At 45.5% G+C, this 17,533-nt stretch overlaps 1 protein-coding gene across 3 annotated transcripts in view; it reads left to right on the plus strand.

The window, feature by feature from the left end:
- Window positions 1–17,533, plus strand: part of LOC146808740 (cell adhesion molecule CEACAM6-like) — a 335,917-nt gene that overhangs the window by 289,695 nt on the left and 28,689 nt on the right. For all 3 annotated transcript variants that reach the window (XM_085615555.1, XM_085615557.1, XM_085615556.1), the window contains 2 exons: window positions 4,381–4,522; window positions 14,976–15,019. In XM_085615555.1, coding sequence (XP_085471681.1) covers window positions 4,381–4,522; window positions 14,976–15,019 — 186 coding nt within the window. The remainder of the gene's footprint in view (window positions 1–4,380; window positions 4,523–14,975; window positions 15,020–17,533) is intronic.

The following is a 17,533-nucleotide window of genomic DNA, read 5'->3' on the forward strand; positions in this document are numbered from 1 at the left end:
AACTTGTCCCTAAACAGTCTAACAATAATCTACTTCAATAATAAATTAAATCCAAAGTAAGTGACTGCACCTAAGAAACAAAATGAAGTCGGCATGTTTGTGGAAATAAATTTTATCTAAAGCTAAAATGTTGTCAGTTGCTAAAACGGAGTCTTTATTTTTAAAACAAAATATGATGTAGCAGTTTGTTTTTGCATACATCCAGTCCTCAGATATACAAATATTCAATAGTGGATTCTCCCAGCATAAAATTGCAAAACACATCTTTATTACATTTTTTCACTGAAGCTCCAAAGGGAACATGGCTGCATGAGACCTTTGTAAACCTCAAACACATCCCCATTAGGTGTCCGTCATTTATTTCTGCTCAGGCTAAAGTCAGGGTCTACCCATTAATTTGAGTACAGATGTTTGTGCTGCCGCCCAATTCTCATCCATTGTTGTAGGCATGCAGATGTAAACACAGGGTATACTGTAGTACCATCTGTAAACATTTCTCGATGATATGGATTTAAAATCTCAAGAACTACGAACTGCCTATTGGAATTTCGTTTATTCATTCCCCGATGCATTTGCACTATGTTTACTACGACTGAGAAGAACCTGTGATGGAGTTTATTTACACTGTATTCTAAGAGGCTATGGGGCATATCAGCAACACCCGGCGATAATTATCGCTCAGCGCTCTTAGCGTGAGGATAATTATCGCTGGGTAACGTGGATTTTTATCGCTGAGATAGCTTGCAACGCTTCTCCTCAGCGATAAAAATCCTAGTGCTAACTGGCTAACGTGAGATTATCGCTGGAAACCCAGCGATAATCTCACGTAGTGTGGCGTTAGCTTGCTGATAGGGACTCACAAACTTAGCCATGATATCCACCTTCCATAGGATATCATGGCTAAGTAAGTCCTGAAACAGGCGTAAGGAAAGTAGCGATAACAGGGGTTATCGCTACTTTTCCTGCCGCTATGTTTCATAGCGTGGGACTTGATGATAGGAGAAATGTCGCTTGGCGACATTTCTCCGGTCATGTCAGGTCAGGAACGCCCACTTTGCATCTCATTAGAGATGCAAAGCTGGGCGTTAGGAATCCCGACGCTAATGCAAGGTTTCACTCGTTAGCGTGAGCTTGCTAATTAGGCGATAAAATTATTGCCGCTTTTCGGCCGAAAACGGCCGCAAAAGCGCCGATAATTTTTTATCGCCAGCTTGTAAGTATGCCCCTATATTCTTCTTCTACTAATGAGTAGTGTTGTTTTGAATATGACTTTCTGGCATGCCATGTCATGTTATTCGCAAGCACCTGCGAGGCGCTGACCGCTCATGTGTCCGTCCCCATGTGAAGCACTGAGACTGCCGGCGTGCTTTCAACCAATTCTCTGGTTCGCCAAGCAGTTCTGCAATCAGAACCCTGCAGCCATTCTATCTCGCGATCCCTCCAGGAAAGCATAAGTGGCTTCCACAAATGACCCCGCTAGCACTGACTGCACGTTAATCCTTCACAGGACGCTGTCCAGGAGTACGTAGGACAGACTTACAGTTACTCAGTTATAATAGCCTAAAAATATAAAGAGAAGATCAAAGCCTGCGAGCCGCGCCGTGCTAAACAAATGAAAGGCCAGCTGGCATACTAAAAGATAAATCGCAACACAGTGGAAAAAATATATAGATTGTTAAAAAAGTTGAGTAATGCGAGCTGCGCAGAAGTGAAGAACGGCTCAGGACTGCAATTGTTAATGATAAAGCTGATCGGAAAGAAAAACAAGTTTTCTGAAGTTTGTTCGTGATTCACTCACGTTATGTCTGCAAGCATCAAGTTTTGAATTAGTCCCCAAAGGAACAGATAAATCCCTCCATCGTAATGAAACTGTAGTTGGGCGGTGCTCATGGACGAAAAACGGAAGTGAGGTATTAGGACCACCAATTAATGACCAGGCACTAAAGACGACCGACACAGGAGTGAACGAATGGTAAGTAGCAGGCAGGATTACACTCGTTATAGAGATTACACCAGGTTATGTCCAGCGTTCTGCATCACACAGAGTTTTTAAGTCAAGTGATTTGGTATTTAAGGGCATGATTTAGATCTCAGTGGATGGGTTACTCTGTTACAATGGTGACGGATATCAATTTTGAACATAGACATAGTGTATCCTCAGGTGTCTGACCTTAAATTCACCCTCTTTAGTGCCTGTGACATTTACTCCCAAGCAGTTACCATTAGAGCACCTTTTCCTTTTTATTATTTACTCAGTTACACTATCACTCCACACAAACTATAAATAAAACAACTTACATATTAAATATACCTTAGTATTTGTGTTTCAAGAAAATACAATAGTTAAAGAAATAACGTTTATTAATGTAGTTATATTTAGTTTAGTTTTAATTGAGTTAATTGAACAAGGATGTTTAAAAATTAAATGGTATTTCGTTTTAGAATAATGATATTAAAATATTTATTTTTCATTTCAAATAATCAACTGCATTTACAAATAGTATTAGGGTAATTACTTAATAAAGGCATTTGATGTTGTGGGTAGATGAGAGAAGCAAACGTAAAATGAACTGAATTTGGGAAAGCAAATGTATTGTGAAATAAATATTCGGGAAAGAAAAATAGTTATAGTAATGACACCCAGCAGTCTCCTAGTATGCAAAATGAAAAGAATTTAGAATTAATTACTTCTGTTTGGGGAGATTCTAGTTTCGGAGAATGGTATTTTCAACATGTAGAATCTTAACTACGCGAAGTTCAACAAAGGAGAGAACTTTGGAAAGTGAATATGTGCCACTGAGACATTAATGTGTGTTCGGTGACTCTCTTGGCCTCATTGGTGCTGGAGTAGAGATGCATGATGATTGCAGGGACCCTATTGACTCCATGGAACATGGGATCACCAAAACCTGCTGTAGACAGATTGATTGTGTGCATCTAAATTTAAAGGGCCATTATTCAACTTGTGATCATTCCATTCCAAGATGGCCGAACTGCTGATAAATCCATACACTTTGTACAGGTGAGATCTTTGCTGAGGCTGGTGTTACAAGGATGCTTTGCAGCTCTCTGTGATGTGAGATCCATCACGTTATGGGAGTGGTGAAGATAAATATACTCGCTAAAATGGGGCATTGATCATTAGACCTGTTGATTGCTCCTTCTGGCTCCTAGTTGTGCTGAAGCGCTTGTGTTGTGCTGTAGAAGACGGGAAGAGAATGGTGTCTCAAGGAGCCCAAAATATACATGTCTTTTCCTCTTATGTCCTCAGGGCCTTACTGTAGTGAGGATGGGCTCTCTGTCTGACAAAGAAAGTGGGAGATATCGGTATTGTAGCTATTATTAGACCAGCAGGTGCAGTACCACCAAAACCCAGGGGGATGAGAGGCAACTGTACCCTAATTATGCCTGTTGCGTAACGGAAATGATGGATTCCCCTGCAGAGTGTGAGGAGGCCCCCTTAGTTTCCCATATCTTACAGATATTCATAGTCCTTTGGCTGATTCGAGGCCCATGAAGTGTTGGGGGCCCAGTGATAGATTGGGGGTCCCACCCTGCGCCGCAAGGGATTGCATTAAGCCCCTGAATTATGCAGATCTTTTACTGCCCGCCACGAGGTCCAGTGGTCCCATGCTTCTTGTTTCCCCAGGGCCATGGCTCCCTTGCTGGCCTTGCATTGGCTTGTGCTGCATGCAGAGTGTGGTAATAAGACATAATCACCTTCTGGTCTGGGTGGTGTGTGGAAGTTTGTCATCAGCAAGGAGGCTGCTGCAGCTTTTTCGCATGGGGTGGGGTCTTCTCCTTCTTACACATACGCTGTACTCTAAAATCAAAAACACAGCCATCACTGGGATAGGCTCCAGGGAATAAAATAGGGAATAAAACCCTGTGGTTATTTCCACATTAGTAGTCCAGTCTGTGTGCTCTCACTTACACAGAAGGCCATAAAACATTTGCTTTAATTGTGATTTCCAAGTTTTTAAGACTGGATCAGAAAGTGGAGTATCAGAGAACGTTCTTTTTGTACCGTCACTCATGTGGAAGGCCATACAAAGCCACACATACACACACACGCACACACATGTTTACAATGTCAGAATATGCAGTGTTATACTCCCACTCATCTGGAGCACCATAGGGTGTGGCCCTACATACAAACAAATGTTTACAAGGATAACGTTTGCAGTCTTTGTACTCCAAAGCATGTGGAGCACCACACAGTACATCCCTTGCTCTCTCACTGTGTCACGTTAATGGTTATGTGAGTCCTGAAGCCCCTGTACACTGAAGGATGGTGTGTACAGAGCTCACTAACACAAGCGTATGTTAAAACATAGCACTATATGACTTTCTGACTCTTCCCCTCTCTTTTTTTTTCAGGAACAGACCCAACCCCAGCCCCAGATAACAGTGCAGGTCTCCCAGTTGGAGCTATCGTTGGCATTGTGATTGGCGTGCTAGCAGTGGTCATCATTGTGTGTGTGCTGGTTTACATCTTTGTGATAAAGAAGCCTCCCTCAAGGTAAGTGTGCATAGAGACTTGTGCCAAGATATCTCCATCTTTGGCTTCAATCTACCAATGGCGTCCAGCTCTTCCTCAGTGTTTCCTTCTTGGGATTAACACCCATCAACTTTTGTCTTCATGCTCTGTCTCTAGCCCTTCCCCAGTATTTTTTCCCTGAGATGAACCCCTGTCTCCCTTTGTCTTCAGAGTTCACCTCCAGCCTTTCTCAGTGTTTCTTCCTGGAATTAATGTCCATTTCCTTCCTCTTCAGGGTCTGTCTCCAGCCGTTTCTCAGTGTTTCCTTCCTGAGATTAACGTCTGTTCCCTTTGTCTTCAGGGTCTGTCTCCAGCCTCCATATTTCCTCCCCTTAAATATACCCCTCTTCCTTTCACCTTAATACCTGCCTCTGCCAATCTCCTCTGGCCCCCTAAGTCATACACCGCTCTCATCCTTTGAAGCAGTAGGTAGGGTTCACCTGCTCTAAACTGACCCTTACCAAGAAGGTTTATGTTTTAAGCTGGTGGGTGCATGCACCTTTCTCTTAGTATTCACAAGAATATCTCTGTTCGATTCTGAGGGATTTGATCCTTCTTGCTTTATGTCCAGAAGAAGAGGAAGGTTGCTAGGCTATTAGACAGCACTCAACCAGTAGTCAAGGAACCGTAGTAAATGTCTTGTGTAATCCAGTGGTGCTCTAGAACCAAGGTCGGCTACCGAACAACCTTAAAACATAACCCCTGTGACAGGGGTAGACTTATTAATGAACAACAGAAATGTCCTAAGCTCTCAGAATGTCAATCATCAATTTAAAAGTGTTTAAAGTTACATTTCTCTTTATTCCTTTGTCCAACTCATTGTTTTGCGGCATATTCACTGTCGACTTCGTCAGTGCAGCCCTGAGGAAGTGTCATGTAGTTCCTATAAATCTATATAGGATCTGTGCGTTTAGACAACATAAACTGTGGTATCGATGTCAAGACTAATTCCAGACACCCCCACTGGATATGCTCGCCTGTATCCCAGTTAGCTCACAGTTCCACTAAGAACTCGTTCTCTTACCAAGGACTGAATAGTTTCTGGCAACTATCGGACATGACAACCCTATCCCCACAGGGATCGTGGAAACAGTACAGTACTTTTCGCTCAGTCACTTGTGCTTACTTTTTGTCAGAGAGATACACAGAATAAACGACGGGGTATTTTTTCAGTAAGCATTTATTGAAACAGCGTCATTCTAGCGTAAAATACGTGTGTTGCAACAACCATATGACAGAAACAGATGTATACTGGTATAAGCACCAACAGAGTAAATAGATGGTAGAATTCTACCATAATGCTAAACCAATGGATATATGGTGGCAATAAATACATGATAGTAAAAATGCGTACTCCTACGATGCACACCCTAACTAGATGCACCTATATGTACCTAGCATGTATGAAGTTGTATAGCCAAGAATCTCCTTAGGATAGAGCCAACCCCATTACCTGATGTGGGAGAGTGAAGAACCCCGTCTTGGTCTCGAGATGGACACCCCTCAAGGGATTTCAGACCACTGCATGCTGGAGTGTCTGCATGGAGGAACCTCAGCGTCTCGTGTCAGCGAGTCCTCATGCAAAATAAATTAGGCCAGTTTTCGGGGAAAACCACACAACATTTATGCAGCACCTATCAAGGTAAAAGGTCAGTAGCAAAAACCGTTATGTAGTACAATGGCAGGGTAAATGTAGGTGAAAGGTTAGGAGATTACCCAGGGCTATATTGGGATACATTGCGATTCATAACAGAAGTCGATTGTGAATGTGCCGTAAGACGAAATATGTGTTGGCTGTCCTTTTCATGACTACATGTACCTTGTGTTTATAACTGAAGACCACAAGTTGGACAAAGGAATAAAGAGAAATTTAACTTTACACACTTCAAATTTGATGATTGACTTTCTGAGTGCTCAGGATATTTCTGTTGTTCCTTCTCATTTTATGTTAGCAGATGGATTGTGCTGGAAAGCGAAAGACACAAAAATGATGGACGGAATGCAGAACAAATAAAACATTCGCCCCCAGTCAAGAGATCTGGGTTAAATCCATTGTTCTTTTGCTCACAGCCACCCCAGTTTAGACCCAGACATTTGCAAATCAGTCTTGACCCTGCTCCTCAAGAGTGGGTCCACTGGATTCAATCTACCCTGGCTGATGAGGGGTGCTACCCTGAAACCGGTGGTCCCAGGATGCTTGTTTCTAGTCGAGGGAGGACCTGGCCTATGAGTTCCGGATGGACTGTTTGCATGGGGAACAGGGTGAAGACTGATTTCCATATGGCTGGGTTTAAATTGGAATGGCATAGTGAGAAAAAGAACGATGGATTAAACCCAGATCTCTTGACTGGGGATGAATGTGTGATGTTCAGCAATACATCCATCGTCTGTTTTTTTTGGATTGTGCTGGAAAGGCTGAGGCTGCGGCACAGTATAAAATATTAAATATATTTCAAAAGAGTCTACGGCTTGTTTAGAATCAGCGGAAGAGTGTGATGGTGACACCCAGATTCATTGAACCTTCATTTGAGTAGTTTAAGGTCTTCGAGATGTCTTGGTCTGGATGACATCAATGTCCATGGCAGGCGATGACTTAGCAGAGCTGTGGTTCTTCTTCAGTCTGACACCAGGACGGGCCTTAGACTTCTTGAATAAAGCGTACTCTGTAGCTTAGCCTAGGCTGAGGTCAACCGTCTGCTTCCACATAGCAAAGCGTGATGTTCTACAACACAAGCAGAAGATCCCAGGGGTGTCTCCTCAGCCTGGGTGTGAGGTCGAAGGCACCAGGACTCCTGAGGAAGTCAAAATACGAAGCCTTTGCCAGACTCTGTCACAAGGACTTCGCTGGGGACGGAAATACCCAGCATGCCTTGTGATGCTGTCACACAGAGCCATCAGTGACCCTCTGCACATGAAGCCACTAGAGTCCCCCCATGGTCTGAGTTCATCATCCCACCTGTCCCCCACTTAGAAACCACATACAGAGATGCTGGATTCTTAAACGTCTGCGGAGTATTGTGTACCCTTGTCCCAGATTTACAGCATTGTAATGTTATCCCACTGCTCAAGTCTTGTTGGATCACTTTACATCATGGACATACAGTGCTGGCGGTAAGAGTGTGCACATAAACTTATGGAAAACTGGTACATTTATTACCATTACTGTTACATATTCCTACCGCGCCGCCAAACCCTGGAATGGCCTTCCCCTTCCCCTCTCTCTTCGGACAGTACCCTCTCTGGCAGAATTTAGGAACATTAAGACTTTGACTCAGACCAGCAACCTAGCACCTGGATACCCTCACGGGTGAATAGCAGCGCTGTTTAAATACAGATTGATTGATTTATTGACCTCAAGTTATTCCCAATTGATGAGCCGAAACCCTGACTCTGGGGCTAATCCTGCACGTCTGCAGTGAGGTAGCATTGGTACCCAGTGAAGGCCCAGCTCCCGGGGTCCCACAGCTCTCCGCAAGCAGCTGACGGCCTTGGATTCAAAGTATATCAGACGTATGGTTAGGATGGTGTAAGTTACTTCAATCACTGTCAACCAGCCAGAGATGCCATCAAAAGGAACCACGCCTGAAGCGGGGTTAACTTATTACAGATCTGTTTTAAATGAATGTAACAAACCTTTTCTTTGTGTTTGATGCGCCCTTTTCTCAGATAAATCGTCTCTTTTCAATGATTTCTGATGGGAACTCAGCCCTAATGTCCAGTGTGTTGGTTCAGGACCCTCACTGGTGCCAAAACAATCTCTTTGGCAGTATATCAGTCACGAGCCACGTGGGTCATGTCAGAATACCAAGGGCAAAAATATCTCCCTCCAAGAATATCGCGATAAGTGTAGATTGTGAACTCCACATCTGCTCATCTTCACAACATAGCGATAGTTGATGATCTGCCCTTTACAGTCGCGCAGGAGCATTAACACTGGATACTCTGAAGGAACAATGCACCTGTTCCCCCTAGAGATTGTAATTCGTAATTTTAGAGCGCTTATCGAAACGCCATGTTGGATTTACAAGCTTGTGAAACTCTAGCGCTGCCACTTCAGTATTATTTCCATTACCAATCACTGCTGCCTGTCAGCGTCCACCATTAATTGTATAGGTGGTTCCAAAGGGAGGGTTTCTCTATTTAAGATGTTGTCTCTTCCCTACAACTTTTATTCTTGGTGGCTTGAAGTTCAGCTGCAGACAATCCCTGGAGAAGGGAGTTCCTAGGTCACTTCTCCAAGATCACAAGTTTTCTTTGTTCTACATTTTCCCACACACTGCTCAGATCTTTCCGTGACATCGCAGTGTGAAACTAGTCTGGCATATTCATCTACTCAGTTGTGCCATCACTTCCACTCTTACATGTGCTGTGCAGGAGTATTTGAATTGTACTCAGTCCTGGTTTCAGCTGGTCTCTTGTCCCTTTTACTGGTTGTGCAGTTTCCATATGCACCCCAATAACAACTAGGTTACTGCCAAGTGTGACATCTCTCTGGCACATTTGCTGTGGAGGACTCGAGTCTCAATGCATCCCTGAGGTCGAGCATTGCAGGGGGACTGGATGAAAAGAGTCCATAGGGACGTAGATTTTATTGAAGGCCCGGTGGGCTGAAGGAGGCAGGGAAGAAAAGGTACTGGGAGAGAGGAGTGAGTGCCGCACAGCTGAGATAAGGGTACAACATTGGCACACAGCTGAGGTAAGAGTAAACCATTCTCACATGGCTCAGGTAAGGATACACCATCGTTACACAGCTGATGTAAGGGTACACCATTATCACACTGCTGAAGTAAGGGTACAGCATTGTTACAAGGCTAAGGTAAGAGTGCACCATCATCACGCAGCTGAGGTAAGAGTTAACCATCATCACAAGGCTGATGGAAGGGTAGACCTGCGTCATACCGCTGAGGTAAGGGCATACCATTGTTACACAGCTGAGGCAAGGGTACACCATTGTCACATGGCTGACATAATGATACCTCATTGTCACATGGCTAAGTTAAGCGTATACCATTGTCACATGGCTGAGTCGAGGTTTACACCATCATCACACTGCTGATGTAAGGGTACACCACCGTCACATGACTGAGATAAGGGTACACAACTGTCACATAGCTGAGGTAATGGTACACCATCGTCACACAGCTGATATAAGGGTACCGTATTGTCACACAGCTCAGGTAGGGCACTGCATCATTACCCGACTGAGGTAAGGGTTTACTATCATCACACGACTGAGGTAAGGGTGCTATCGGGGTGAATGGGAATGGAAAAGAAGGCATTCTTCAAATCGATCACAGAGAACATAGTCGCCGTAGGTGGGACCAAAGTAAGCAACGTCGTGATATCGGAAACCACTGGGTACTGAGGTATCACGATCTTGTTTACTTCTCTCAAATCAATTATAAAACGATAGACTCTGGCATCCGTATCCTTTTTCAGAATGGGAAGAATCGGACTGTTACAGATGTTGTAGGGAACTTCCTCCACTACCCCTACCGCAATCAAATCCTGCACTATCTGTATGAGAGCCTCCGCGCCCTCTTGGGAAATACGGTACTGTGGGAGGCGTGGTAACACCGCCCCCTCCTGGACACTAATGTGGACCGGTGGAATCACCATTTGTCCCACATCAGTGTCCGAAGTTGCCCACAAAGCACGAGGGAGGGTAGCTAACAGCGCATCCTCTGACATCGCACATATCCGTTCAGACCGGGGGTAATTGTCATTCAATATCACCCGCACACCAGCAGGGGAGCAGCGGATCGTAGCCCTAAAATGCTTTAACATATCAAGGCCCATAATGTTGTCTGGTGTGTACGCGGCAAGCAGAAACGGACAGGGTGCAGAAAAAGAATCAACCTTAAACATGAGGGGCTGCGAAAGAGGGCTTCGGGAGAGTGTACCGTCAAACCCTACCGATGTAACCATTAAGCCGGATGGGGGAGCCCCCGGAACCAATTGCTTAGACAGCGCACTACGTGTCGCTCCTGTATCCACTAGGAACTGATCGGTAGAGCCCAGAACCTCAGCCGATACATAAGGACCCTTCTGATCGACCGGCACCTCAACTGATTCCAACCCCCATCCAACGCATTCCTATGCATGCTGAGAATCATGGTACCCCGATCGGTCAATCACCGCCACTTGATACTGATGCTGGCGATCGAAAACATTTGATCTATCTCGTTGCTGCCCAGCAGAGTCAAAACGAGTCTGTTCGGTAGAATTCCCTCTAAAGTTCGAGAAACCCCCTCTACCTCGCGGGCCACCCTGAGTATGCCCCTGACGCGAAGCATGCAACACCGGGCAATCCCTAGCCCAATGACCCGATTGCTTACAATACGCACATTGGTTCCTATTCAAATCAGATCGGCCCGAGGGAGGACCATAAGATCCTCCCCTACCTCTATTACTACCCCGTCGGGGCGGGCCGTATACTTGTGCCAACATCACCTTTGTTTTTAGATCTTTCGATTTCTTTTCCTCCTGGCCCTTTGCTTCTTGCTCCTGACGTTCATAATACTGAGCGATAGTCAGGAGGGCCGTCGGGGTTGCGGAAGACCAAGAACTCTCGCTCGCTTTTAAACGGGCCGCAACTGCCGGCAGCAGATTAGCCACATATTTATCCGCAAAAAGGTGGCGGCCCGTATCGTCAGTAAGCGACTGGCCACTAAAATCATGAAACGTCTCCTCAAAGCGCGTAAAGAAGTCCGCAACTGACTCGTCAACTTTCTGTTTACATGCAGCTAACATATTCCAGTCAATCTTTTTAGGGGGGATAATTGTCTTCAACTTAGCCACAATAGCAGCAGGGAGATCTAAAATACTCTGGGGTGGTTTCTGCGCGGGCTTCCGCTCCCTATCCTCATCCTCAAGGTCAGACCACCGGGCCTTAAAGGCAACTATATCATCTACCTTTCGGACAGATCGCCACATATCCGGTGGTAGAATAAGGCCAAAGAACAGGTCTATATCTGCTAAAGTCATAACGCAAGAATTCAAGGCCCCCTCGACTTCTTCGTAGAAGGCCGCTGGATTCTTGCGGGGGTCAGGCAACGCATTCTTTAATGCCATAACATCAGCTCTATGCCACGGAGTATAAACCCAATTATACACAAAATATCCCTTAGCATCGGCGGAGGTAATGTCCGAGCTAGTCCCCGCTCCTTTAGGAGGAACATACAAAGGCGCCGCCTCTCGCATTGGTTTAACATGCACTATGCCATCCTTATCTGACTGGGAGGTGGATGAGTGGCCTTCTGCGGTACACGAATCCGACTGCTTCTCCTCCCCTGCTCGTTGGCGCGCTTTTTCTTTAAGGGCCAGCACCGCGTCCCGCAAGGCGAACAGCCGCCGAGCCGTATCAGGAGCCTTAGAGGGAGAGAAAACACCATCATGCAATGCTTTAGCATCCGATGTCACTTCTTCAGGCTCAAAGACACTAGAATATTTCCGGAAAGCAGCAATCACTTCCTCAGCGAAATGACTCAGAAAATACAATCTCTCTCTATCCTGCCACGGCCCCCAAGTATGGAACAATTCATCCACGGACACCTTGCCCTTAAGTGCACGGAAGGAAATTTGCCGAAGCTCAGCCATATGCTCAGCCGATAACATGGACCGCGTATCTACCTTACCCGGACCCGGGACAGAATCTTGTGGCCTCGGAGCAGATGCGCCAACATAAGGGGGCGGAGAGCGATCTAGTAAATAAAAATCATCATCAAGATTAGTAAGGACAGGATAAAGTGGCTGCCGAACAGCATATTGACCCGAGACTTGCAGCCTACGCTCTTTCTCTTGTCTCTCCGTCTGTTCTCTGTCCTCCCGACGCTTCGCTTCCTGTGCTCGCACATGATCATTCTTCCGTTGTTCTTTATCAAACAGTGCTTTCTCACGCTTCTCTCGCTCACGCACCTCCTTCACCCACAACCGCACACACTCAAACATATCCTGACGAGCACGCCGCTTACACATACACTGTTCCACATACTCAATCTTACGTATATCAAACGATCCATACAAAGGCCATCGTAACTCAGGATCTTTTTTAGTATATTTCCTCCATACTGTGCTGTACATTATGGAAGAAAGACCATGCTTCACATACATATCCCTATTAGGAGTCCCCTCTGGGGGAGCTGGAGCAGATTTCTCGAGGTTCAACCGGTTTCCAAAGCAGCAACACCACTTACGGAGTGCGCTAAAAGCAGGCATGCTCAGGAATAATGCAAAATATGCAAAATTATAGAGAAAATGGCACTTAATCGTTGCGCCGTTCAAAGTTACACAGCTCCGGAGAAATCTCTCCACATTACCTGCCTATATGTGTTGCAACGCATATATTTTCACAAAGACAAATACAAAATATGACTAGTCATCACAAATCAAACTCAAATAGCCAGATCAGGCTTCAAAAACTCGGAGCAAGTACCGTACACCGGTTCTTACCAATCAAGAGTCCAGATTCCAACTGCCAAGCTCCAAAATCGCCCAAACGGCTTTCACGGCAGGACCGACAGAAGAGGTCTCAGTCGAGGACCGGCGCCACCCAGACGGTCAGCTCGGAAGGGAAGGAAGAAAAACCTCGGGATGCCAGGGCTAAGACGCCGCTGGCAGTGATCACGTCCCCGGCCAAATTCCTCACCTTCGTCGCGACCAGTCCTTCGAGCATCCGAGTCGCCGATGAGCCCCACGTGACGGGCGCCAATTGATGAATACAGGCCCCAGCTAGGCCCGCAGGACACAAGGGTTCGCTCTCCTGTAATGGAATCTATAAGGAAGTTGGCACGGAAACTGCAAAGTACAAAGACAGCATTTATTAACCCTTAAGGGTGGTCCTACAATCCACACAACACTCTTCAGTATTGCATAGAGTAGCACAAAGAACTTGCGTACATGGTCCCCTTTTATACACAATAGAGGGGCTCATAAGTGGGTGGATACAACATGAGGCCGAAGAACATTACCATTTATGGTCATTTTCGATACTGAATCAATATGTGGGCGGAGCTAACACACTCCTTGAGCCCGCGAAAACATGGTCAAGCAAGGCTAACTGATAACAGATGTGGTCAAGTCTGGGCATGCGCCAGATGGACAAAGGAGCTATTTATAGACTGTTACTAGGCAGATTACAAGAGCAACTAACACAGAGGTTGGACTCTTCTCGTGGGGAACACGTGGAAGCATGACAATACAAAATGGAGTCCGAACTTCGGTCAACATAACAGAGAAAACATGATCTAAAGTAAGGGAATTAATGTCTTCAGTAAATGCTTAATCACATTGCTGTTCCAATTTACAACAGTGCTCTATTGTCACACAGCCGACATAAGGGTACACCATTGTCATACAGGTGGAGTAAGAGTCCACCATCGCCACATGGTTGAGGTAAGGGTACACCATCTTCCCACGGCTGAGGTAAGGGTACACCATCGTCACAAGGCTGAGGTAAGGGTACACCATCAGAATATTTTGGGTGCATGCAACTCTGGATTACAGTTGTTGCCTTAAATAATGTTACCAGAGAAGGAACAAGCAACTAGAAATAAAGAGAATGGCTGAGAATTTCAGCAACATTCGCATCTTGTTTATCCTCTCAAATGAGCGGTGGAAGACCTCCAGTAAGAGAATCTGTCTAGAGGTGAATGGCAGAAAAGATGTCCAGGGCTGCTGCTGCACTGAGGGGCCCCTCCCAGTCAAGTCCAGGTGCTGCCAGATGAGCCTGCTCACACCCAGTGGGACTTACATCTCTTCAGAACATCTGGAGTACTGGAGAAGCATCTTCCAAGTTGTGTAGAATTCGTGTTGATCCGTTTACTCTGGTTATTTTTGGCGCTTTTAATCAGTGTTATGGAATTTCCATTCAACTGGATAAAGCTCACTGAAGTCTCAGGAGGAAATCCTGGTCATTTCAGAAGTTTTCCTCAAAGTAGCTCTGCTACTGGAACTGGGGGACGTTTTGGGAAACACTCTTCCTACTTTATTTCCATTATGTAGATTTTTATTTGTATTGTGAGTTTGATCGCATTTAATGTCTTTTATCAGTGTTTTATTATGAGACAGTTTTTGATTTCATTATGTTTGATCTTTTGATTGAATTTACTTTGTTTTTGTGATATTTATCTTGTTATATTTTTTACTTTTTACTAAACTTTGTTTGGACCATGAAGGTATTTTATTTCTTAACTGTATGGCTTTCTCAATAGCTGTTAATCTTATAATATTGGGTTTTCTCTGTGGGAGGTTTTGCTGCTTGTGCCCAACTATGAGCGTTAACCAGAGATTCCTCCCATGATTCAGTGTTCACAGCTCTCTGTAAGGCTGTGTCCTCTCTCCACGCCATTCTAACACATGCGGCTTACCCTTTGTATGACGTCCATCTGTCTCAATTGTGTCCAGTGTTGATTATCTCTTGTTTATCTTCCTTTAGGGCTCCAGATGCAGGGGATTCTACTGAGATGGCACCCAACAACAGTAAGTAGAGAAATTGGACAAAGTTAAAAAGTGGGACCTCTTCAGTTTCTGCACAGGGAGCTCCAAGAGCTCAGATATGTTTTCAAGAAGGACAGTCCTTCTGCTGAATCTTTGTCTCTTTGGGGTCTGATACAAGAAACTAAATATGGCCATACAAAGCTATGTTTAGAGCTCGTGGTCTAACTTCAGGACAATGTTAATCCTACACTCTTCCCATGGGAGGTTAGTGTCCAAGTGTCTTCATTGTCAGCAGAACACTGTGTTGTGTTTGCAGAGTAGCAGGGCTCCATGGGTGCAGAGGTCAATGTTTGAAGACTGTTGTCTGCTCTTTTGCTGGAGGCAACAGTGAGCTGTGTAATTCAAGTCTGTCACTACCCCACAGTCCGGCACTCGCCTTCTCCACCACTTAGGTGCATCAAAAGCTTCTCTAAACACAGCCATCCAGCCATCAGTTGTCCGTCTATTGCTATTTTCATGAAACACCCTAAGAAAGAGTCATGACAGTCACAATCCAAAGGGACAAGGTGTACTAGGAGAGATGAAACATAGACTGGTGCCTTGTGGTGGTGCCCGGATAGACCGTCTTCCCCTGACCCACTCACCCCTGACCCACTCCACACTCTCACACTGTTTCACACTTTGGCCAGCATACACGTTTGCTGCACAAAAAGTGAATTTTATTGCTTGATCCTCATCTAGTGCAACGAAGTCTCCATGAGACGCTAAAAGCCTCAGGTATCCCCCTCCCTGAGGCTCCAAGTCCCTTATATTCCATCCTCTTAGATCACTAGCCGCTTGCACCAGCAGGGAAGGTAACATGTTTGTTCAGCCATACGTTTTTACCTCATTCACACCCTCACAAAGACAAGCATAACTGGTTTACATTGCCAGAGAAAGGAGGAACCAATGTTTACATAGAAGCTGCTAGTCTGAGTCAAGTCTATTCATAAGATGCCTAAATCCCAAAGGATTCAGGCTCTGGTACACTTTCCAATCTCAAATCTCACTAGAACAGAAAAGTGTTAAGTTTTTCTGGAGCCCTTTAAGCATGAGATACTCCTTAATTCAAATGCTAGGCCTTTTCGCCATCTTCCCTGTGATCCCTATAGCTGCTTCCCAGCCAGCTCAGTCAGTAAATCAATCAATAAACTGGATTTATAAATCACGACTTGTCACCCGTGAGGGTATCCAGGCTCTGAGGGCTGCGCTGCGGGCAGTTCAGTTGAACAGCCAGGCATTGAGTCCCTTCCTAAAATCTGACAGAGAGAGCGAGGCCTGGAGGTGAAGGGGAAAGTCATTTCCAGGGCGAGGCAGCAAGGTAGGAGAAGGAGAGTCCTCCAGTGTTGCTTCGGTGGGTGCGTGGCGTGTGAGGGAGAGGGAGGCAGAGTGCTTGTGTCTGGAGGGTTGGTAGAAGTACATGCATCGGCTGATTTACGCTGGCACTTAAACACAGAGGCCTTTGTAGGTGTGGATCAGCATTTTGAACTGGCATCTTTTCTGTGTGAAGAGCCAGTGTAGCTTCTTGAGGTGCGGGGTGATGTGGGTCTGTTTCGGGATGTTGAGCATGTGTCTGGCTGCTGCATTCAGAAAGGTCTGCAGTTTTTTAAGGAGATGATTAGTGATTTCGACATAGAGTGCGTTGCTGATTTCCAGCCGGCTGGTGACCAGGCCATGGGTGATGGTTTGCCTGGTGTTGACGGGGAGCCATTTGAAGATTTTCCAGAGCATGCCAAGAGAGAGGAAGCAGGTGAACGAGTATTGGTCTGGCTATTCATGTTCCTTTTGATGTCAAGGATGATGTCAAGGTTGCAGTCATGGTCATTCGGTATTGGTAAGGGTCCTAGTTCGGATGACAACCAGGAGTTACTCCACATGGAGTTGTTGTTCCCGAAGATCAGCACCTCAGTTTTGTCAGTGTTGAGTTCAGGCAGTTGTTTCTCATTCAGTCGGTGATGCTTGTCATGCATCTGTGGAAGGGGTCTTTTGTGTTGGTTGGGTCTTCTGATAACTAGAGGATGAACTTGGTGTCATCTACGTAGACTATGATGCTCATTCAATGGGTCCTGAAGATGTTGGCCAGTGGGGTCATGTACATGTTGAAGAGTATGGGGCTGAAGGACGAACCTTGAGGGACACCGCAGATGACGCTCCTGGGTTCCGAGCTGTCTCCTTAAATTTGTAGGAAACCATCAGAACCTGAACTTAGGGCCATAGGTGCCTCATTGGCACATACAAGTGGAGTCTAAAGGCCAGTTATCTGGACCACTTTGATAGACAGCTTTCTGGAGTCTCATTAGGGGCACAATATTTCATCCTGTCCACAATCAGTAGCCGGTGTCATTTATGAAGAGTTAAAGTTATGAGCTCCCGAAGCTTGACATAAGAAACAACCCTCAAGGTGGCATTTTGAATGTTCTCAAGCGTGCTCTTGTGCTTCTGGGGTGCGCGCTCCTTTTTAGTCCTCCTCTAGCTGACACAAACTACAGCTAAGAGTGTTTGCCTGACCTTCCATGT

Source organism: Triturus cristatus, chromosome 7, assembly GCF_964204655.1.
Source record: "Triturus cristatus chromosome 7, aTriCri1.1, whole genome shotgun sequence".
NCBI classification, from domain to species: Eukaryota; Metazoa; Chordata; class Amphibia; order Caudata; family Salamandridae; genus Triturus; species Triturus cristatus.